Here is a 23,912-nt window from a genome sequence, read left to right as displayed (position 1 = left end):
ACAGACAGGCAGAGTGCCCATCCCCCTTCGAGCCCGGGGGAGATCGAGGCCAGAGTGTTCACCGCCTGTCCGCAGAGGTGAGGATCCACCGGCCCCCCACCCAGATAACCAGCCACACGTTGCGTTGCTGCCAGACAGCCTGACCCATTCTTCCCACTGACCACATGTCCATTCTCCCGCAGGATCTCCATCCGATGCTACGCCCCCAAACCGCACCAAATCGCGCTCCGAGGATACCACCATCGACGCGTCACAGCTGTCATCCCCAGCTCCCGCCAGCACAGACCCACACGCACTGGTGGGCGGCGTTACTGGTCAGGCTTCGGGGGCACAGTCTGATGAGCACCACACTGCTGCTGATGCACATCAGGTGGAGGCAGGAACCCCCCCCCCAGGCGAGACAGCAGTGGGAGGTCTGCAGGGTCCCAGGACCCAGCTGGGTCCCAGCCTGATGCTGAGTCTCTGGAGCAGGTTTACCTGGAGCTGATGGAGACGTTAGGGAGCGGCTGTGAGATTCAGAGGGGGATGTCAGCGACACTCCAGCGGGTCCATGGTTGTTTGGAGGAGTCCCGGAGGCAAAGGCGAAGGAGATGGAGCCGGCAATGTGTGGCACTGAGGCCAACACTGCCAGGGTGGCGACCGCAGTGGACAGCGTGGTACACGACGTCGGCACCACGAGTGAAGGTTCCAAGGCGTCGCGCAGTCGCTGCCATGGCTGAGGGTCTTGACAACAGTCACAGTCGCTGGGGACATGTCCCTGATGCATTTTGTAGTCTCAGGTCGGGCCTTGCCGAGGCGCTGCGGAGCACGGCCTGGCCACAGGGGGGGGGATCGCTGAGGGCGTTGACACCATGATGCAGACAATGGGGAGCTGAAAAACCTGGCAAGGCAGATGACACAGAGTCCCCCCATCCCAAAGTTCCCCAGGGCCTTCCGGGCACCGTCCGGGAAGAGGAAGTGCCGAAGCAGTCACCAGCTCTCCCGAGTCCCCCCCCTCCTGACAAAGGTGGAATGGGTGGGTGGGGGAATGGTTGGGAGAGGACTGGTGGGTCGGGAGGGGAAGGATGGGTGAGGGGGTAGGGGGGGAGGGTAGACTGACAGAAGAAGCCTAATCCTATGAGACGTGGGCGAGGATATGGGCTTCCCTGGTCCGAAGGCCTCCTGGACTCTCGCCGTTGCTGCCCATCCTCCATCCTTTGGCTGCTTCCCCGGGGTCTCCCTGGCCTCGTCATCCACCCCCTCCAGGTCAGGCCCCTCCTCCTGCTCCTCCTCAGATGAGGCCGCATGTCCCTCCTCCTCCTCCACCTCCAACTGGTTGCCTGGCTGCTGTGCCAGGTTGTAGAGGACAGAGCAGTCCCCCACAGAGAGGGAGACCCTCTGGGGAGAGGGCAGGGGGAGGGGTGTACTGCAGGACACCACCACAACGGTCAAGGCATCAGAACCGCATTCTGAGCAGTCCGATGTACCTCTCAATGACAGCCCGGCTGGCCACATGGGCCATGTTATATCAGGTCTGTGCGTCGGTCTCCGGCCTCTGTACTGGCGTCACTAGACAGGACCTCAGCTGGTACCCCCTTATCCCCCCATGAACCAGCCTGTCATCCTGGGGGTCTCCGAGTGTCCCAGGATGTAGCTGTCCGGCACGCTCCCTGGGGACCGTGCATACACTTACATGATCCGGAGGTGGTGGTCATGCATGAGCTGGATATTGGGGGAGTGGAACAGCTTCCAGTTACTGAAGGGAACTCCCTGTTGCCCTGGTGTGCGCAAGGCGGCATGTGCACCATTTATTACCCCTGCACAGGGGCATCGCGGTGATGGAGGAGAATCTTGCTGCCCAGGCATCTTGAAGGGTTTGGTCCAGGTCAATGTTTATGTGTCGGCTGACCGGGCAAACAGGACATCCGTGACCCCACAGATGCACTTTGGGCCATTCATTGGGAAATGCCACACAGGACCCGCTCGCCCCCTGGAATGAACTCGAAGCATAAAAGTTCAGAGCTGCGATGATCTTGACGGCCACCGGGGGTGGATATCCTCCTCCTCGTCCATGTGGTGCCAAGTCCGCAAGGTCAGGGCACTGGTGCTGCACCGTCCTCTAGTTGAGGCGGAGTCTCCTGCGGCACATGCTCTCCGACATCTCCGCCAGCGACCGGTGACACCCGTACACTTTGGGCCATCGCTGACCCAGCCCTCTGGGTCCCTCCCCAGCCTGATGGGCAGGCGTGTCCTTAGGGTGTGGGCTGTGCCTCGGGCCTCCGTCAATTTCGCCGCATGATATCAGTGAGGAATTGGCGAGGGTGAGCCCCCCAAACCTCCCCCACCCTTACATTCCCCGCCTTCTCTCAGGCAGCCATCCAACAGGTCAGCTATGCTGGAGGAACCTACCCTGCACACCTCTGACCACAGCAGTGACCGCTGGGCGCCAAATCCCAGACCCAGACTCCTGACCCCGGACCCCAGACCCAAGCCACTGACCCCTGACCCAAAACCCTGACCCTGACCCCTGACCCCAGACCCGGACCCTTGACCCCTGCTGGGACATTACTTGGACCAGGCTCGGGTTCTCCCTGATCCACTCACACGCACCCTCTGGTCGCGGGGATATTCCCAGTACTGAAACCCCGCTCCTGGCTGTTTGATTGTCGCTGCTGCCGCTGTGGTATTGGCACCGTCAGGGGTCAGGCAAAGTGTCCACACAGTCTGATTGGGTTTCTGACAGGGAGGTGGCACATCTACCCACGGGAATCCACCTGAGAATATTTTCATTATTCATAGTCCACATATCACACTAAGCATGAATCTACAAGGAAACGGCATCATGCTGTACACCTGCGCACTACAAACTATCAGTGCAAACGCAAAACCACAACAGTGTCGTTTCACAAGGGAAACAAATACACTTTAAACAGAAACCAAGTCCAAAGAAGGTTCCAGCGTCCGAATCAGCCCGTCCGCCGCTCCCTCCCCCTCCCCCGCTCCCTCCCCCTCCCGCCACTCCCTCCCCCTCCCCCGCTCCCTCCCCCTCCCCCTCCCCGCTCCCTCCCCCTCTCCCCCCACCCTCCCCCTCCCCACCGCTACCCCACCCTCCCCCTCCCGCCGCTCTCCCCCCCCTCCCGCCACTCCCTCCCCCTCCCGCCGCTCCCTCCCCCTCCCCCGCTCCCTCCCGCCACTCCCTCCCCCCCCTCCCTCCCTCCCCCCTCTCCCTCCCCCCGCCGCTCCCTCCCACCTCTCCCTCCCCAACCGCCGCTCCCTCCCCCTCCCGCCGCTCCCTCCCCCTCCCGCCGCTCTCCCCCCTCCCGCCACTCCCTCCCCCTCCCGCCGCTCTCCCCCCTCCCGCCGCTCCCTCCCCCTCCCACCTCTCCCTCCCCTCCCGCCGCTCCCGCCCCCTCCCGCCGCCCTCCCGCCACTCCCTCCCCCTCCCCGCTCCCCCCTCCCGCCTCTCCCTCCCCCTCCCGCCACTCCCTCCGCCTCCCCGCTGTCTCCCCCTCCCGCCACTCCCTCCCCGCTCCCTCCCCCTCCCGCCGCTCCCTCCCCCTCCCGCCGCTCCCTCCCCCTCCCCCGCTCCCTCCCCACCCGCCGCTCCCTCACCCTCCCGCCGCTCTCCCCCTCCCTCCACTCCCTCTCCCTCCCGCCACTCCCTCTCCCTCCCCGCTCCCTCCCCTCCCGCCGCTCCCTCGCCCTCCCGCTGCTCTCCCCCTCCCGCCACTCCCTCTCCCTCCCCGCTCCCTCCCCTCCCGCCGCTCCCTCCCCCTCCCGGCTCTCCCTCCCCCTCCCACCGCACTCTCCCCCTCCCGCCGCTCCCTCCCCCTCCCGCCGCACACTCCCCCTCCCGCCGCTCCCTCCCCCCCCTGCCGCTCCCTCCCCCTCCCGCCACTCCCTCCCCCTCCCGCCGCTCCCTCCCCCTCCCGCCGCACTCTCCCCCTCCCACCACTCCCTCCGCCTCCCCGCTCTCTCTCCCTCCCGCCACTCCCTCCCCCTCCCTGCTCCCTCCCCCTCCCGCCTCTCCCTCCCCCTCCCGCCGCTCCCTCCCCTCCCACCTCTCCCTCCCCCGCGCCACTCCCTCCCCATCCCGCCGCTCCCTCCCTCTCCCTCCCCGCTCCCTCCCCTCCCGCCGCTCCCTCGCCCTCCCGCCGCTCTCCCCCTCCCGCCTCTCCCTCCCCCTCCCGCCACTCCCTCTCCCACCCGCTCCCTCCCCTCCCGCCGCTCCCTCCCCCTCCCGGCTCTCCCACCCCTCCCGCCGCTCCCTCCCCCTCCCACCGCACTCTCCCCCTCCCGCTGCTCCCTCCCCCTCCCGCCGCACACTCCCCCTCCCGCCGCTCCCTCCCCCTCCTGCCGCTCCCTCCCCCTCCCGCCGCACTCTCCCCCTCCCGCCGCACTCTCCCCCTCCCGCCGCTCCCTCCCCCTCCCGCCGCTCCCTCCCCCTCCCGCCGCTCCCTCCCCCTCCCGCCGCTCCCTGCCCCTCCCGCCACACTCTCCCCCTCCTGCCGCTCCCTCCCCCTCCCGCCGCTCCCTCCCCCTCCCGCCGCTCCCTCCCCCTCCCGCCGCTCCCTCCCCCTCCCGCCACTCCTTCCCCCTCCCGCTGCTCCCTCCCCCTCCCACCGCACTCTCCCCCTCCCGCTGCTCCCTTCCCCTCCCGCCGCTCCCTCCCCCTCCCGCCACTCCCTCCCCCTCCCGCCGCTCCCTCCCCCTCCCGCCGCTCCCTCCCCCTCCCACCACTCCCTCCCCCTCCCGCCGCTCCCTCCCCCTCCCGCCGCTCCCTCCCCCTCCCGCCGCTCCCTCCCCCTCCCGCCGCACTCTCCCCCTCCCGCCGCTCCCTCCCCCTCCCGCCGCTCTCTCCCCCTCCCGCCGCACTCTCCCCCTCCCGCCGCTCCCTCCCCCTCCCGCCGCACTCCCCCCCTCCCGCCGCTCCCTCCCCCTCCCGCCGCACTCTCCCCCTCCCGCTGCTCCCTCCCCCTCCCGCCGCTCCCTCCCCCTCCTGCCGCTCCCTCCCCCTCCCGCCGCTCCCTCCCCCTCCCGCCGCACTCTCCCCCTCCCGCTGCTCCCTCCCCCTCCCGCCGCTCCCTCCCCCTCCTGCCGCTCCCTCCCCCTCCCGCCGCTCCCTCCCCCTCCCGCCGCTCCCTCCCCCTCCCGCCGCTCCCTCCCCCTCCCGCCGCTCCCTCCCCCTCCCGCCGCTCCCTCCCCCTCCTGCCGCTCCCTCCCCCTCCCGCCACTCCCTCCCCCTCCCGCCACACTCTCCCCCTCCCGCCGCTCCCTCCCCCTCCCGCCGCTCTCTCCCCCTCCCGCCGCACTCTCCCCCTCCCGCCGCTCCCTCCCCCTCCCGCCGCACTCTCCCCCTCCCGCCGCTCCCTCCCCCTCCCGCCGCACTCTCCCCCTCCCGCTGCTCCCTCCCCCTCCCGCCGCTCCCTCCCCCTCCCGCCGCTCCCTCCCCCTCCCGCCGCTCCCTCCCCCTCCCGCCGCACTCTCCTCTCCACAGCTCCCAGCAGCAGACCAGCCGGAAGGTCACACTGACGCAGAGCGTCGCAGAGGAAACAAAACCCCTTTCTGGACTCCCGCCACAGACAAAAGGGGCTGCAGCTGATAAACACTCAGCCTCCAAACATGAAACAGGCAACAGTATAGCAAAGTTACCAACATCCGGGCCAACGTGAACTTTCTCTCCTTCTTCCAGCTCCCAGCCGCAGGGCATGGTGGAAGGGCGAGTGAACGCCCCTTTCCGGATTCCAGACCACAGACCAAAGGAGTTGTGGCTAAAAAACACTCAGCCTCCAAACAGTAAACAGTCAACAATATAGCAAAGTCACCAGCATCCAAGTCAATTCGCACTCTCTCCCCTTCCCCCAGCTCCCAGCTGCAGCGCACGGTGGAAGAGCAAGTGAACACCTCTTTCTTAATTCTAAACCCTAGACAAAAGGGGCTGCGGCTAGCAAAAACACGGCCTCCAGACATTAAACATTAAACAGCCAGCAACATAACGAAGTCACCAACATCCAAGTCAACATGTGGTCTCTTCCCTCCTTGCAGCTCCCAGGGCATGGTGGAAGAGCAAATGAACATCCCTTTCCAGATTCAAGACTGCAGACAAAAGGGGCTGCAGCTAACAAACACACAGCCCCCAGACATCAAACAGTAAACAGCCAATAGTGTAACAAAGCTACCAGCATCCAAGCCAACTTGCTAAGCTAAACGAGTATGCCTCTACCATCGCAGACTTCAGCAGCAAGAGTGTAGAAGATTGCATGCCAAAGAAGGTAGCATGGATGTTCCCCGACTGGAAACTATGGTTTAATCGGGAGATTCACTCCCTACTTAAGGCCAGATCTGATGCGTTCAAGACAAGCGACCCAGACCTATACAAGAAATACAACAATAGCTAAATAGGTGTGCTGAAGGGCACCCATGTGATCCCTGGGGAGCCGGTTAGATCACGGGAGGCCATTCCATAGGGGGTCCGATCCATTAATGATATGGAAATTGGCGTAATAATTGACTATTGGCGAGATCCAGAACCCACCAATGGGATTGGGCTGATTAGATCGGAAACTGATAGCTGCCTGCCGCGGACCCCGATTTCGGCCTCTCCCGCGAACTAACCAGCTCGCACGGATCAGCGCCGGGCCCAACGCGGTCATTAGATCGGACCCCAAGTTTTTGAATCACACGTATTTTATACCTTAACAGTTAAAAAAAAATCCTGCAAATGCATAGATGTTAAAAGCTTCAAATTCATGAAAGAGAATAAAGAATCAATGATAAAGAATTATGAGGGATAGAATTAATCTCCACTCGGAGAGGCAAAGGTTAGTCAAGGATAGTCGGCATGGATTTGTCAGAGGGAGATCGTGTGGAACAAATTTGATAGAATTTTTTACGGAGGTGACCACGTGTGTAGATGAGGGTAGTGCGATTGATGTAGTCTATATGGACTTCAGTAAAGCTTTTGACAAGGTCCCCCGCACGGGAGACGGAACAAGGAGGTAAGAGCCCAGGGGATCCAGGGCAATGTGGAAAACTGGATCCCAAATTGGCTCAGTGGTAGGAGGCAGAGTGTGATGGTCAATGGTTGTTTCTGTGACTGGAAGCCTGTGTCCAGTGGGGGACCCGATCGGGGTGGGTCCCTTGCTGTTTGTCGAGTACATTAATAATCTAGATGTAAACGTGGGAGTTATGATCAGTAAGTTCGCAGATGACAAGAAAATTGACGGTGTGGTAAGCAGTGAGGAGGAAAGCCTTAGTTTACAGGGCGATATAGATGAGCTGGTCAGAGGGGCAGAACAGTGGCAGATGGAATTTAACCCTGGGAAGTGTGAGGTGATGCATTTTGGGAGGACGAACAAGGCAAAGGAATGCAATGAACGGTAGGACACTAGGACGTACAGCGGACCAGAGGGTCCTTTGGAAACATGTCTAAAGACCCCTGAAGACAGCAGGGGAGGTAGATAAGGTGGTTAAGTAGATGTATGGGATACTTGCCTTTATTAGCTGAGGCAAGTGAAGGAGGAGGTTATGATGGATCTGCATAAAGCACTCATTAGGCGGGAGTACTGGGCCAGCGTTAATTGCCCCACACAATAGGAAGGATGTGATTGTACTGGAGAGGGTGCAGAGGAGATTCACCAGGATGCTAGCTGGGCTGGAGAGTTTCAGCGATGACGATAGACCGAGGTTGTTTTCCTGAGAGCAGAGAAAGTTGAGGCGGGGACCTGGTTTGAGTTGCACAGTATTATCAGGGACATAGAAAGGGTCGATAGGAAGGAATGTTTCCCCTTAGTAGAGGGGTCAATAACTAGAAGGCATGGATTTAAGGTCATCAGGAGATTTGGAGGGGATTTGAGGAAAAGCTTTTTACCCAGAGGGTGGTGGGAATCTGGAACTCGCTGCCTGAAAGAGTGGTAGGGGCGGGAAGCCTCACAACATTTAAGAAGCATTCAGATGAGCACGAGAAATGCCAGAGCCTGGAAATCTCCGGGCTAAGTTCTGGAAAATGGGATCAGAATAGGTAGGTGCTTGATGGCCAGTACAGACATAATGGGCGAAGGGCCTCCTTTTGTGCTGTAAAACTCGACAAGTCTAACTAAGGAAAGTTGTGTGATGAGAATATTGAGGGTATTAACATCAAGGCAGCTGATGGAATTAAGATGTGGATTGACCATGTTCCACCTGAATGCGGGCTGGTGGAGGGGGGGGGGCGGGGGGGGGGGTTGTTACTAAATTACATTCTACTAATCTTGTTCAGCTAACCAGAGCACGCTGTCTTAGAAATAATTAACTAAAAGAGCACAAACGGCATCGTTTTGTGTTGTAACAGATTCGGCCGCTCTTTCAGCATCAACAACTGGACATAACAATGAACACTGACGACACAGACGTGCAGTACAGCCGATGGAATGACAATGCGCAGGAACAGGTCACCATCAGCATCTCTGCTATAGAAGCAACAGGCTGGAAAAGGTAAAACTCACTTCAAATAAAATTAATCCATAATCCACCATCTGCTCAGAAAAGAACAGTTTGTGGGTTTGGGGTGGGCCTGTTCCATCAAATGTGGGCAGCACGGTGGCGCAGTGGTTAGCACTGTTGCCTCATGGCGACGAGGCCCCGGGTTCGATCCCGGCTCTGGGTCACTGTCCGTGTGGAGTCTGCACATTCTCTCCGTGTCTGCGTGGGTCTCACCCCCACAACCTAAAGATGTGCAGGGTGGGTGGACTGGCCACGCAGAAACTAGAAGTCTAAAGCAATACAGAGTTCCTTTTTTTTAATGTATTTTATTACAAACATGGATCAAAACAGGTTACAATGAACAAAACCCCGGGATACATGTTTCCCAGCAATCATCTATACAGTCTGTACAGACTTTTCCTCTTTTTCACCCCGTGACGAACAGCCCCTCAAACACGGTCACAAACATCCCCACCTTTCCTCAAACCCCCCTGAAGAGCCCCTTAACTCATACTTTATCTTCTCTAACTGCAGGAAGACGTACAGGTCACCCAACCAAGCTGCTACCCCCGGTGGCGATGCCGACCGCCACTCCAGCAAAATTCTCTGCCGTGCAATCAGAGAGGCGAAGGCCAAGACATAAGAACATAAGAACTAGGAGCAGGAGTAGGCCATCTGGCCCCTCGAGCCTGCTCCGCCATTCAATGAGATCATGGCTGATCTTTGTGGACTCAGCTCCACTCTCCGGCCCGTACACCATATCCCCGAATCCCATTATTCTTTAGAAAGGTATCTATCTTTTTCTTAAAAACATTTAAAGAAGGAGCCTCAACTGCTTCACTGGGCAAGGAATTCCAGAGATTCACAACCCTTTGGATTTAACTCGGTCTTAAATCTACTTCCCCTTATTTTGAGGCTATGCCCTCTAGTTCTGCTTTCCCCGACCAGTGGAAACAACCTGCCCGCATCTATCCTATCTATTCCCTTCATAATTTTATATGTTTCAATAAGATCCCCCCGTATCCTTCTAAACTCCAATGAGTACAGTCCCAGTCTACTCAACCTCTCGTCATAATCTAATCCCCTCAACTCTGGGATCAACCTAGTGAATCTCCTCTGCACTCCCTCCAGTGCCAATATGTCCTTTCTCAGGTAAGGAGACCAAAACTGAACACAATACTCCAGATGTGGCCTCACCAACACCCTGTACAATTGCAGCATAACCTCCCTAGTCTTGAACTCCATCCCTCTAGCAATGAAAGACAAAACTCGATTAGCCTTCTTAATCACCTGTTGCACCTGCACACCAACTTTTTGCGACTCGTGCATCAGCACACCCAGGTCCCTCTGTACAGCAGCTTGTTTTAACATCTTACCGTTGAAATAATAATCCATTCTGCTGTTATTCCTCCCAAAATGGATAGCCTCACACTTGGCAACATTGAATTCCATCTGCCAGACCCTAGCCCATTCACCTAACCTATCCAAATCCTTCTGCAGACTTCCGGTATCCTCTGCACTTTTTGCTTTACCACTCATCTTAGTGTCGTCTGCAAACTTTGCCACATTGCACTTGGTCCCCAACTCCAAATCGTCTATGTAGATTGTGAACAACTGCGGGCCCAACACTGATCCTTGAGGGACCCCACTAGTTACAGGTTGCCAACCAGAGAAACACCCATTTATCCCCACTCTCTGCTTTCTGTTAGTTAACCAATCCTCTACCCATGCTACCACTTTACCCTCAATGCCATGCATCTTTAGTTTATGCAGCAACCTTTTGTGTGGCACCTTGTCAAAAGCTTTCTGGAAATCCAGATATACCATATCCATTGGCTCCCCGTTATCTACTGCACTGGTAACGTCCTCAAAAAATTCTACCAAATTAGTCAGACACGACCTACCCTTTGTGAACCCATGCTGCGTCTGCCCAATGGGACAATTTCCCTCCAGGTGCCCCGCAATTCCTCCTTGATGATAGATTCCAGCATTTTCCCTACAACCGAAGTTAAGCTTACCGGCCTATAATTACCCGCTTTCTGCTGACCTCCTTTTTTAAACAGTGGTGTCACGTTTGCTACTTTCCAATCCTCTGGGACCACCCCAGAGTCCAGTGAATTTTGATAAATTATCACTAGTGCATTTACAATTTCCCTAGCCATCTCTTTTAACACTCTGGGATGCATCCCATCAGGGCCAGGAGACTTGTCTACCTTTAGCCCCATTAGCTTGTCCAATACTGCCGCCTTAGTGATTACAATCATCTCAAGGTCCTCACCCATCATATCTTTATTTCCATCAGTCAATGGCATGTTATTTGTGTCCTCCACTGTGAAGACTGACCCCAAAAACCTGTTCAGCTCCTCAGCCATTTCCCCGTCTCCTATTATTAAATCTCCCTTCTCATCTTCCAAAGGACCAATATTTACCTTAGCCACTCTTTTTTGTCTTATATATTTGTAGAAGGTTTTACTATCTGCTTTTATGTTCTGAGCCAGTTTACTTTCATAGTCTACCTTACTCTTCTTTATAGCTTTTTTAGTAGCTTTCTGTTGTCCCCTAAAGACTTCGCAGTCCTCTAGTCTCCCACTAATTTTTGCCACTTTGTATGCCACATTGTTTGTATGCCACATGTTTGCCACATTGGCCTTCCTCCTCTCCATGAGCTCCGGCTTCTCTGAAACCCCAAATATCGCCACCAAAGGGTCCGGTCCACTCCCTCCTCCACTATCCTGGCTAAGACCGCGAACACTCCTGCCCAGAATCTTCCCAATTTTTTGCAACCCCAAAACATGTGCGCGCGATTCGATGGCCCCCACACCTCTCAAACTCATCTGCTACCCCCTGAAAGAACCCACTCATTCTCGCCCGAGTCATATGCACCCTGTGCACCATCTTAAACTGTATCAGGCTCATCCTTGCACATGAGGAGGTCCCGTTTACCCTTCACAGTGTCTCACTCCATACTCCCCAATTGATCTCCATTCCCAACTCCGCTTCCCATTTCTCCTTGATCTTCACCACCCGCTCGCCTCCCTGCTCCCCCAGCCACTTATATATATCCCCAATTCTTCCCTCCCTTCCACATCCGGAAGCAGCAGTCGCTCCAGCAGGGTGTATCCCGGCAACCTAGGGAACCCCTTCCAGACCTTTTGTGCAAAGTCCCTAACCTGCAGATATCTGAACTCACTCCCCCTCGGCAGCTCTACCCTCTCCCTGAGCTCCTCCAGACTGGCGAACCCTTCCTCCAAATACAGATCCCTCACCTTGACCAGCCCCACTTCCCTCCACCTCCTGTATACACTATCCATCCCCCCCCCCGGCTCAAACCCATGATTCTCGCTCAGCAGCGTTAGCACCGACATCCCTTCCACCCTAAAATGCCTCCTCAGCTGATTCCATATCTTCACCGTGGACTGCACCACTGGGCTCCCTGAATACCTACTCGGAGCCTTTGGTAATGCTGCCACCACCATAGCCCTCAAACTAGACCCCGTACAAGATTCCGCCTCCATCCTAACCCACTCTACCCCTTCTCCTTCCCACCACCGCCGCACTTGTCCACATTCACCGCTGAATAATAATGAAGCTAATTCGGCAACGCCAGCACCCCCCTGCTGCCTCTACCTCTGTAGCAGGGTCCTCCCCACCCTTGGCACCTTCCCCGCCCATACAAAGTCAGAGATGATTGTGTCCACTTTCCGAAGAAAGGCCTTTGGTATAAAGATCGGGAGAACTTGAAAGATAAACAAGAACCTCGGCAGAATATTCATTTTCACCACTTGGACCCTCCCCGCCAGCGTTAAGTGCAGAGTATCCCACCTCTTAAGATCCTCCCTGGCCTCCTCCACCAGCTTCGTTAAGTTCCACTTATGGAGCCCCGTCCATTCTCTCGCTACCTGAATCCCCAAGTACCTTGCGCCAGCCCAAGGTGGCCCTTTGGCACCGTTTGGCGCGGCGCCAACCCCTCCGCCGCCGGCCTAGCCCCAGACATGCGGAGGATTCCGCAACTTCCAACCGGCCTGATGCCGGAGTGGTTCGCGCCGCTCTTGGCACCAGCGTCGGGCCATCCGGCCAGTTGCGGGAGAATCCCACCCCAGGTGTCTGAGTCAGACCACTGCTCAACTTGACAGCCTTTGGCAAAAGCTGCTGCTCAGCATAAAACTCCCAGCAAAACTAAAAACTAAACTGCCTACTGCAGACCTGACCCCTCACATTAATTGCAGCATCTCTATCCCACTAACTTGGTTATGACTATCTTACTAAGGCTACCCACAATCCCTCAATCATCTAAACCCCAGGGAACCTTCTTTCGATAAACAAAATTCCAATAGCCCTAGATAGATAAACAATATAGGTGGTTGGAATGAATGATGATCTCAATTTAATGACAGCTTAATTGCACCTTTTGCAGCCACAGTGTCTGGAAGCCTTCACCTTGATCCTTTAATAATATTACCGCAACAGATACAGGGGCGGCACCGTGGCACAGTGGTTAGCATTGCTGCCTCACAGCGGCAGGGGCCTGGGTCCGATTCCAAGTGTAGAGTTTGCACGTTCCCCCCATGGGATTCCTCCGGGTGTTCCAGTTTTCTCCCACAGTCCAAAGATGTGCAGTTTAGGTGGATTAGCCATGCTGAATTGCCCTTCAGTGTACAAAGGGTAGGTGAGTTTGTGGGGGTAAATTGGGGGATTGGGCTGAGGTTTGGTGCTCTTTTGGAGGGTTGGTGCAGACTGAATGGGCTGAGTGGCCTCCTTGTGCACTATAGGGATTCTATGATATATATATATATAAACTCAGGCATTAAAACTATTACTGCACCAAATATAAAATACAATATATTTAAAGTTCTCTACATTCATCACAGTGGGAACAGGAGGCTTAGTGTATATTTTCAATGTCAAAATACCTGATCTAAACTACAGGAACACTTTTTACTCTTTCCCCAGAACCTGCCAGCACTTTAAGGGTTAGTATTGTTGTAAGGAGCTGCCTGTGTTCCTGTGTGCAGACAGCTATTCCTCCAACAGTCTTGCCAATGCTTGTAATGCTGATCTGATTTAAAGATTGGGCATCTTTTTGTCCATTTCTCTTTTCAGGATATTTAATAAATTATGCACTGGAAAACTAGGCATCGTGATGAAAGTACTTGGAGGAATCGCTGTCTTTTGGATCATCTTCATCATCGGTTATGTGACAGGCTACTATATCCACAAGTGCAAGTAGAAAGATTCAGCAGAAACCTGCAAGTTGCTGCATTACTGTTGCCACATCTGCTACAAATTCTCTCCTCTTTCCAGAATCCTCGCCACAGCAGCTCCACGACTCCTGTTTGAATATAATGAAAGAATCAATCGAAAATTCATCCATGGCGTAACTTACTGGAGTAAGTTTCCAGTGCAATTTGGACTCCAAATTTAATCCTGACATAGTTTGTTTTTCTTAAAGCGGACATTGTTCCCAGGGGATTGTGTTGTGAGAGACAGGAGGCTATATCACTGTTAGCAGCTCAGTGACATCGTTGCAATCACACCAATCTAAAGTTGAGCAGCACACAGGCCAACGTTAAGCATTTTGCTTTTTAAAAAAATCAAACAAACCTGCCTTCAATTTTTATTAATAGTAAATACTGCAGATGCTGGAAATCTGAAATAAAACCATAAAATGCTGAAAATACTCAGCAGGCCAGGCATGTCCATCAAGTAGGCAGTATCTGCAGAGAGGGAAAGATCGAGTGAAGAGTCAATGACTCTGCCAGAACTGCTAAATGCTCTTTGACATGAACCGCTAATTCTGTTTCTGACTCCACGGGTATTGCCTACTTGCTGAATATGATTTTTTGTTTATGTTCCATTGTAATTCTCCGAATGTGAGCCAAACAGACCCAAGTATCATCTTTATTCCTGGTCTCCGCAGTAAAATATCTCAATGATCTTGGTGTTGGTGAGGAACTTTTCCAACGTTGCTTCTCCCGGGCTCTGTCCAATGTCACCCTCCTACTACAATGTCCACATGTGAAAACATGTGGCTGAGGAGGCGATCAGCCAGAGATGTCCTCCTACGACATATGACCTACAAATGAGCCAATGGTTAACCACATTGCTGTGGATCTGGGGTACAAGTAAGGATGGCAGAGTTCCTTCCCAAAAGAGGCATCAGTGAATCAGATGAGTTTTTAATCTCGACTTTTAATTCCAGATTTTTATTGAATTCAAATTTCACCATCTGCCATGGTGGGATTTGAACCCTCGTTCCCAGAGCATTTACCTGGGCCTCTCTATTACTAGTCTGGATTAATGTCTGATCAAATGCCAAGGCTGTTCCTATCTCATTCAGTGCATGCAAATCTTCAACATCTGACCGCTCACAACACCAACAACGTGGGCAGCACGGTAGCACAGTGGATAGCACAATTGCTTCACAGCTCCAGGGTCCCAGGTTCGGTTCCCGGCTTGGGTCACTGTGCGGAGTCTGCACGTTCTCCCCGTATCTGCGTGGGTTTCCTCCGGGTGCTCCGGTTTCCTCCCACAGTCCAAAGATGTGCAGGTTAGGTGGATTGGCCATGCTAAATTGTCCTTAGTGTCCAAAATTGCCCTTAGTGTTGGGTGGGGTTACTGGGTTATGGGGATAGGGTGGAGGTGTGAGCTTGGGTAGGGTGCTCTTTCCAAGAGCCAGTGCAGACTCGATGGGCCGAATGGCCGCCTTCTGCACTGTAAATTCTATGATTCTATGATTCAATCCATTCACAGATTGTTCAAAAGTCCTTTCCCATCCCCAAGTGCATCGCTATCCCTGGCACGGGAGTGGGAGGGTGGAGGGTTAGCATTCAGATGATTGGTTAGGATAGTATCACAGAAGGGCAGCACGGTGGCGCAAGTGGATAGCACGGTTGCCTCACGGCGCCGAGATCCCAGGTTCGATCCCAGCTCTGGGTCACTGTCCGTGTGGAGTTTGCACATTCTCCCCGTGTTTGCGTGGGTTTTGCCCCCACAACCCAAAGATGTGCAGGGTAGGTGGATTGGCCACGCTAAATTACCCCTTAATTGGAAAAAATGAATTGGGTACTCTAGATTTATTTTTTTTAAAGAATAGTATCACCGCTCCTCATTTGGCTCAGTGAAGAAATACACCGCCCAGTGTAGTATAGGATGCTATAATACAAATTGAATATATGTTTTAACTGAAGAAAATATAACTGCAAGGTTATAAGGGCAGTGGGTCATTTTCCAATTCTTCACTTTTGGCGGGATGCCTTAGCAGCTGGAGTTGTGTGTTGGACACCCCAGTAATCACCAGGTCATTTACTGATCATTTAATTTAAATGAATGACGGGGAAAACATATGCAATGCATCAGAGAGTGAAGCCTCTCACCTAAACCAAAAGCCCCTAAAACTATCCATCATCTCTGAAGGATGTGCATTGACGTACGTATATGTAATATTGACACATTCGTATACATGGTGTATACATGATGTGGAGATGCCGGCGTTGGACTGGGGTGAGCACAGTACGAAGTCTTACAACACCAGGTTAAAGTCCAACAGGTTTGTTTCGAATCACTTCCTTTCGGAGCGCTGCTCCTTCCTCAGGTGAATGAAGAGGTATGTTCCAGAAACATATATATAGACAGATTCAAAGATGCCAGACAATGCTTGGAATGCGAGCATTAGCAGGTGATTAAATCTTTACAGATCCTTATGGTGTATACAGTTATATACACGCACACATCTATACACTCAGATTGATGGATATAAGATTTAAGATTTGATTTTTCCAGACTGCTAACAGCGTGGAATCTCTCCAAGACTTGGGACAGAAAATTGAGCCCCGACATCATTGCCCCAAAACGTGTTGTGGCAAATTCTGTCAGATATTTTTGGAGCCAGAAAGAGGATGTGCTACAGATAGTGAGCCATGTTTAAATAGAATAATTATTAAAATTGGATCCCACTCTGAAATTTGTAAATTTGTATGAAGCCCTCTCAACAGTACACACCTCACCTATTTCAAGTGGCCAGTTGACAGGCTCGGCTCTGGGGTGTAGTGTCACTGTCAATAAGGTTGCAGTTGTATTACTGAATCATGAAATTTGACAGTAAATAGTTTTCGACTTGTGCATTGAACATCTTTCTGCCTTTTCATTTGCATGTATTTTTGACTCTGTGTTGAAGTCTGCATTGAAAGTTCACTTTTCTGTCTTGCTGACAATTACTAGGCCCCAGATAGCCAAGTTTGAAAGGGTGGGATTTGTTTAGCTGCTCTCATTGTGATGATTAGATTGGACCATGGTGACCAAGTCAGGAGAGTACCATCTTCAGGGGGTATGGTCTCTGACCCATGTTTATTTATTTTAGTGCTAAAAGACCCATATTTACTTATAAGTCAAACCGTTCATTGCTGGGTCTGTCTAAGAGACCTGTCTGCAGCACCTCCAGTTCACTGTAGATGTAGCAACCAAAACAAGCTATTGTTTGTAATCTGATTCATGGGTGTGGGGCAGTGAGGCTTCCATTTCCATTGCTGTGAAGGTCAGCGCTGTATCAGGCTTTGCATGATTAATAATGAACAGGAACCTGCCGTCTCCTAGACTTCATTTCAATACCTTGTGTAGGGGGCTGGTCAGTGGCCCAGGAACAAGCTTCCTGCTCAGGGTTGGGTGGAGTGTGTGGGGGCAGGGGTGTGGCAATGTTGATTTATTCCCTTGGTTCATTAACAATACCTTTCCTGTTAGTTGGGTGAGAAGAGGAGAATGTGGACTGAGGTTAAAGCATTGTCATAGAATGGGCAGGGAGGGAGTAGCCAATGTTGAAGGTGTTGAGGTTGGGGTGTGGGGATGTAGGGTGTGGGGGGCACTGAAGTCCTGTGTAACTATGTTTAAAATATCATTTAAACGCAAACATTTAGGCATATTCATAATAACACGAACAGGGGTACATTTTCATATCCATTATGTGTTTGTTGGACAGTGTGACAATGTTTGCATGCTGAATTACCCAACCGATTGGACAGAATTAGCTTTGTGTACAAAATATGGACAAGATCCCAAACATACTGAGCTTGAATGTGAATACTTGAAGGCTCCTTAGATTGGGTATCTGGTATGTTTAAAGCAATGTAGCCACCTAAAGGTAATTGAGCAAATATTGGGAAATGTTGGCTGCAAGGCCATTAATCCATTCACTGTATATTTCAGTGTATTTCTTTGCAAAGATCATAATAAAGGTCCCTGGTAAAATCCTGTCTGGCAAATCAACTTGGAAGCTGGAGCCTGTGTGATTAAGTAATGGAGCACATTTAGTTCCTAACCCCAAACCAAAAAGAAAATGCTGGAAAGTCTCAGCAGGTCTGGCAGCATCTGGAGCGAGAGAAAAGAGCGAACGTTTCGAATCCAGATGACCCTTTTTTTACACCTCGTTCCTATGTGATGTCTAAAGTAGAGGTGGAACAGAGTGATGGTGAGATTTGTTCTCGTTGGCCTGCACCAATGGACAGATAGTACGGCAGGTTTCCTGAGGGCACTCAGAGGAGGAACGGTTTGATTAATGAAGCCACTGGCAACGCCAACCATATGGTTCATGCTGACAGTAGGTGGCATTTGGGAAAATGGCACAGCTCCACATCTGTCCATCTGCTGATGTAGATTTGTTTGCAGAATGATTGCCAGAGAGGTGAACTGCTGGCTGTGATTGTGGAGGTAGAGGTAACCGATCAATTGGATTCAATCTTTCTCTGACCTTCCTTTTATCACTAAACAACGGATGCATCAAATAAACAACTTGTTGAAACATTCCGATCACATATTTTCTATCATATGAAAAAAATATTATTTGATTTCAAAGGGAATTTTCAAAATTATTCTGATTCATTGAAGCAGGAATCAGGAGGAAAATCCTAGTTTATCCCATGATTTAATCTCTTTCGGATTCTACAAAGAACACTCCAATTTCCCACGACACCAGGATCACATACACCTTGCCTTGTATCCGAACAGGAACCTATGATCAAGGCGACTGATTTTCAAAGTATATAGAGCAAGGGACAGGATTGTGGGATGAGAATTCAATCGCTCTCCCTCTCTCTCTCTGCGTTCCCAAATTAAAGGACAAATATTTTCTCTTTCAAATTTGAGGACTTTAAGGGAAAGGGGTTTTGGCGAGTTCCAAAGAACGGCCTGAAAAACTGACTGTGAATTGAAAATAAATGCCAGTCAATCGGTTTATGGCCCTTGCCTCTGAGGCACAAGGTTACAGGTTCAAGTCCCACTCCAGGACTGGTGCACAAAATAAAATCAAAGGTGACATTCAACACAAGCTTCATCGCAGTGGATTGTCATTGTATTTTGTTAGTGAAGCCTTGTCAGCCCTCAACAAAGGTTAAGATACTGAACCAGACGCATAATGTTTTTAAGTTTTACGACTTCAGAAAAAATGTGTTCCATGAGTGACAATATAAGAACTTGGACTTTGTTATTTTATAAACAAAATTATAACAACACAAAATAAAAAAACAATATTTAAACTTTCAAACTTCATGGTTCTAGATTAGATTTAGATTGAGATTTATTGTCACGTGTACCAAGGTACAGTGAAAAGTATTGTTCTGCATTCTAACATCATTGTTCAAACAGTCACAGATTATATGCAGTTTCTTAACCTTAACACACAAGCTCCGATGAGACAACACTTGGTATTAAAATACAGCTCTCGTTCCACTTGCACATCCAGGCAGAGGCAGCACTTTCATTCAGGAAGCAATCTTTCTTCTGCAGAACATCTCTTTCAAATCCTTTTTCAAAGCTTTCTCTCTCTGTGGCAGTTTCCATGACCCATTCCATGGCTGCTCACATCTTTAAGCTAGCAGGCTTCATGACCTGGCTAGCTGCTCTCCACAGCCTTTCACTTCCAGGCATCCTGACCTGTCTTTTTGGCTGCCTATCTGCTTCTGCCTTTGTTCCCAATAAGATTTATCTCTCTCTCATTCTAAGCTCTGTACAGTCCTTCAAAAAAAGCTTCTCCTTCTCCCCTCCTCCCGCAGGTGGTCAAACTTGAAACGATTCTCGCTATTGGGATGATAGCCCACTCCCATTTACACAAAAGGCCAGAGCTATGCCATTCATAGGCACCTACCTTCTATTTATAGATCATTAGGCCATCAGACTCTGTTAATGGGATAATGGCTGGTCATGTAAGACCATAAGACCATAAGACATAGGAGCGGAAGTAAGGCCATTCGGCCCATCGAGTCCACTCTGCCATTCAATCACGGCTGATTTCAACTCCATTTATCCGCTCTCTCTCCATAGCCCTTAATCCCACGAGAAATCAAGAATTTGTCAACTTCTGTCTTAAAGACACTCAACGTCCCGGCCTCCACCGCCCTCTGTGGCAATGAATTCCACAGACCCACCACTCTCTGGCTGAAGAAATTTCTCCTCATCTCTGTTCTAAAGTGACTCCCTTTTATTCTAAGGCTGTGCCCCCGGGTCCTAGTCTCCCCTGCTAATGGAAACAACTTCCCTACATCCACCCTATCTAAGCCATTCATTATCTTGTAAGTTTCTATTAGATCTCCCCTCAACCTCCTAAACTCCAATGAATATAATCCCAGGATCCTCAGACGTTCATCGTATGTTAGGCCTACCATTCCTGGGATCATCCGTGTGAATCTCCGCTGGACCCGCTCCAGTGCCAGTATGTCCTTCCTGAGGTGTGGGGCCCAAAATTGCTCACAGTATTCTAAATGGGGCCTAACTAATGCTTTATAAAGCTTCAGAAGTACATCCCTGCTTTTATATTCCAAGCCTCTTGAGATGAATGACAACATTGCATTTGCTTTCTGAATTACGGACTCAACCTGCAAGTTTACCTTTAGAGAATCCTGGACTAGGACTCCCAAGTCCCTTTAGAACATAGAACATAGAACAATACAGCGCAGTACAGGCCCTTCGGCCCACGATGTTGCACCGAAACAAAAGCCATCTAACCTACACTATGCCATTATCATCCATATGTTTATCCAATAAACTTTTAAATGCCCTCAATGTTGGCGAGTTCACTACTGTAGCAGGTAGGGCATTCCACGGCCTCACTACTCTTTGCATAAAGAACCTACCTCTGACCTCTGTCCTATATCTATTACCCCTCAGTTTAAAGTTATGTCCCCTCGTGCCAGCCATATCCATCTGCGGGAGAAGGCTCTCACTGTCCACCCTATCCAACCCCCTGATCATTTTGTATGCCTCTATTAAGTCTCCTCTTAACCTTCTTCTCTCCAACGAAAACAACCTCAAGTCCATCAGCCTTTCCTCATAAGATTTTCCCTCCATACCAGGCAACATCCTGGTAAATCTCCTCTGCACCCGCTCCAAAGCCTCCACGTCCTTCCTATAATGCGGTGACCAGAACTGTACGCAATACTCCAAATGCGGCCGTACCAGAGTTCTGTACAGCTGCAACATGACCTCCCGACTCCGGAACTCAATCCCTCTACCAATAAAGGCCAACACTCCATAGGCCTTCTTGACAACCCTATCAACCTGGGTTAGGGTTTGCACGTCAGCATTATGAATTTTGTCACCGTTTAGAAAATAGTCCATGCCTCTATTCTTTTTTCCAAAGTGCAAGACCTCGCACTTGCCCACGTTGAATTTCATCAGCCATTTCTTGGACCACTCTCCTAAACTGTCTAAATCTTTCTGCAGCCTCCCCACCTCCTCCATACTACCTGCCCCTCCACCTATCTTTGTATCATCGGCAAACTTAGCCAGAATGCTCCCAGTCCCGTCATCTAGATCGTTAATATATAAAGAGAACAGCTGTGGCCCCAACACTGAACCCTGCGGGACACCACTCGTCACCGGTTGCCATTCCGAAAAAGAACCTTTTATCCCAACTCTCTGCCTTCTGCCTGACAGCCAATCGTCAATCCATGTTAGTACCTTACCTCGAATACCTCAATACAATCCATGTTAGTACCTTACCTCGAATGTAGGAATGTCCTAAAAGACAATGGGTCTTTGGTGAACCACTTTATGCCTTCCCTAATGAGTTTAAGTCTTTATGGGAACATGTGACTCAGCCAGGTATGGGCGTATCCCTTTGTGTTCAGACTAACTGCATTTTCCTTCAATCTGTTTAAACCTTTAAATTGTCTGCTTCACTTTTGCACCCCATTTCCAAACCCCAATTTCTAATATCGCCCTATCATGACAATTTCCCACCATTCTTAGCTTAGCAATTATGTAACAATGTATATACAGACTTCCTACAATATAAAGGGTGAAAGAAGTGTGGAGCACTCCTACATGAAGTCTATAGTTCAAAGGTGTGCAGGTTAGATGGGATGACGAGGATAGAGCGGGGGAGTGAGCCGAGGTAAGGTGCTCTTTCAGAGGGTCGGTGCAGACTCTATGGGCCGAATGGCCTTCTTCTGCACTGTAGGGATGCTATGATGAACAGCAACTGGATCAATTGCAAATTTTGGAACTGAGATTGAGATGAGTTACTGAGGGATATAGAGCAAAGCTGAAAATGTCACAGATCTGCCATGATTGAATGGTGGGATCAGCTTGAGAGGCTTACTGGCCTCCTCTGACCCTAATTGTTCACCTTGATGACCACAAAATTGACACTCGAAAATATCTCAAAAATACTTTTGCAACAGCACATTAAAGATCTCTTGTCAATGCCTCAATTGACACAATGATCAGCAGAATGGATGGGACTTGAGTTTGAAACATGAAGGTTCTCGACAGGACTTTAACAGTTAAAAATGAGGTGCCAAGGTTCTAGGTTGACGAGGCCACCAGATGTTTGTTCCCCTAAAACATGATTTCAGGGTTCTTGTGTCTACTGACTCTCTGTCTCACCATTTCTGTGGCTGTTTTTTGACAAAATTGATTGTTTTTTTGCAGCAATTATAGTTTGTAACTCTCATCTTGGGGATGTTTTGATGGGAGGGGCACAATATTACCTGGGTGGGCGGTCTGAGATGTGTAAATATTCCCAGTGAGTTTCCATGGAGAAAGTGGACATTTTCTATGGGTTCCAGGGAATCTGCGTGGATATTTCCAGGAAGGTGTTGGGACTTTGGGAATTATTTGTTAAATGAAGTGAAATTATTTGCCATGTGAAGTTTGCAAAACTCTTCAGCATCATGGAATCCCTGCAGCTGGCCATTCAGCCCATCGCGTTTGCACCAATTCTCCGAAAGGGAACTCTACCTAGGCTCACTCCCCCACCCCGGGCGGGATTCTCCGCCGGCGGGATGCTCCGTTTGCCGGCAGCCCGGGGGTTTCCTGACGGCGCGGGGCTGCCCCACAATGGGAAACCCCATTGACCGGCTGGCGTAACGGAGAATCCCGCCGGCGGGTCGAAGCTGAAAAGTGTTGTGGCGGGGCAGAGAATCCAGCCCCCTTTCCCCATAACCTTAAGCACCACTTAACCTTTGGTAACTAAGAGGCAATTGATCATTGAAAATCACGTAACCTGCGCATCTTTGGACTATGGGAGGAAACCGGAGCACCCGGAGGAAACCCATGCAGACACGGGGAGAACGTGCAGACACCGCACAGACAGTGACGCAGCGGGGAATCGAACCTGGGACCCTGGAGCTGTGAGGCAGCAGCACTAACCACTGTGCCACCCTGTAAGGCTGAGGTTCTGAGCAGTTTGGAGCCTGGATTGCAACCAGCAGATGGCAATGGTGTTGAGAGGGACAGTGGAGGTGTGGGCAGGGGCAGGGGAGGTGTGGGCAAGCTCAGGGGAGGTGTGGGCAGGGGCAGGGGAGGTGTGGGCAAGGACAGGGGAGGTGTGGGCAGGGGAGGTGTGGGCAGGGACAGGGGAGGTGTGGGCAGTGATAGGGGAGGTGTGGGCAGGGGAGGTGTGGGCAGGGGCCGGGGAGGTGTAGGCGGGGACAGCGGAGTGGGCAGGGACAGGGGAGGTGTGGGCAGGGGAGGTGTACGCAGGGGCAGAGGAGGTGTGGGCAGGGATAGGGGAGGTGTGGGCAGGGGCAGGGACAGGGGAGGTTTGGGCAGGGACAGTGGTGTGGGCCGGGACAGGGGAGGTGTGGGCAGGGACAATGGTGTGGGCAGGGACAGGGGAGGTGTGGGCAGGGACAGCGGAGTGGGCAGGGACAGGGGAGGTATGGACAGGGACAGCAGAGTGGGCAGGGACAGGGGAGGTGTGGGCAGGGACAGGGGAGGTGTGGGCATGGACAGCGGAGTGGGCAGGGACAGGGGAGGTGTGGACAGGGACAGGTGAGGTGTGGGCAGGGACAGCGGTGTGGGCAGGGACAGGGGAGGTGTGGGCAGGGACAGCGGCGTGGGCAGGGACAGGGGAGGTGTGGGCAGGGACATCGGCGTGGGCAGGGACAGGGGAGGTGTGGGTAGGGACAGGGGAGATGTGGGCAAGGACAGAGGTGTGGGCAGGGACAGGGGTGGTGTGGGGAGGGACAGGGGAGGTGTGGGCAGGG

General features: G+C 52.3%; 1 protein-coding gene across 3 annotated transcripts in view; it reads left to right on the top strand.

The window, feature by feature from the left end:
• LOC140392531 (small integral membrane protein 1-like) overlaps nt 1-17,676 on the top strand; it is a 37,421-nt gene extending 19,745 nt beyond the window's left edge. For 2 of the 3 annotated variants that reach the window (XM_072477800.1, XM_072477798.1), the window contains exons 2-3: nt 8,309-8,451; nt 13,540-17,676. In XM_072477800.1, the coding sequence (XP_072333901.1) occupies nt 8,348-8,451; nt 13,540-13,666 (231 nt within the window). In that variant the 5' untranslated portion in view covers nt 8,309-8,347 and the 3' untranslated portion in view covers nt 13,667-17,676. Of the gene's footprint in view, nt 1-6,092; nt 6,252-8,308; nt 8,452-13,539 lie in introns of those variants that run through there. The other variant, XM_072477799.1, reaches the window with a different exon arrangement.
• Nucleotides 17,677-23,912: the final 6,236 nt, after the last annotated feature.

Source organism: Scyliorhinus torazame, chromosome 16 (genome assembly GCF_047496885.1).
Source record: "Scyliorhinus torazame isolate Kashiwa2021f chromosome 16, sScyTor2.1, whole genome shotgun sequence".
Classification (NCBI taxonomy): Eukaryota; Metazoa; Chordata; class Chondrichthyes; order Carcharhiniformes; family Scyliorhinidae; genus Scyliorhinus; species Scyliorhinus torazame.
Note: the sequence above shows the minus strand (reverse complement) of the source record. Positions and strands in the feature narration are given on the sequence as shown.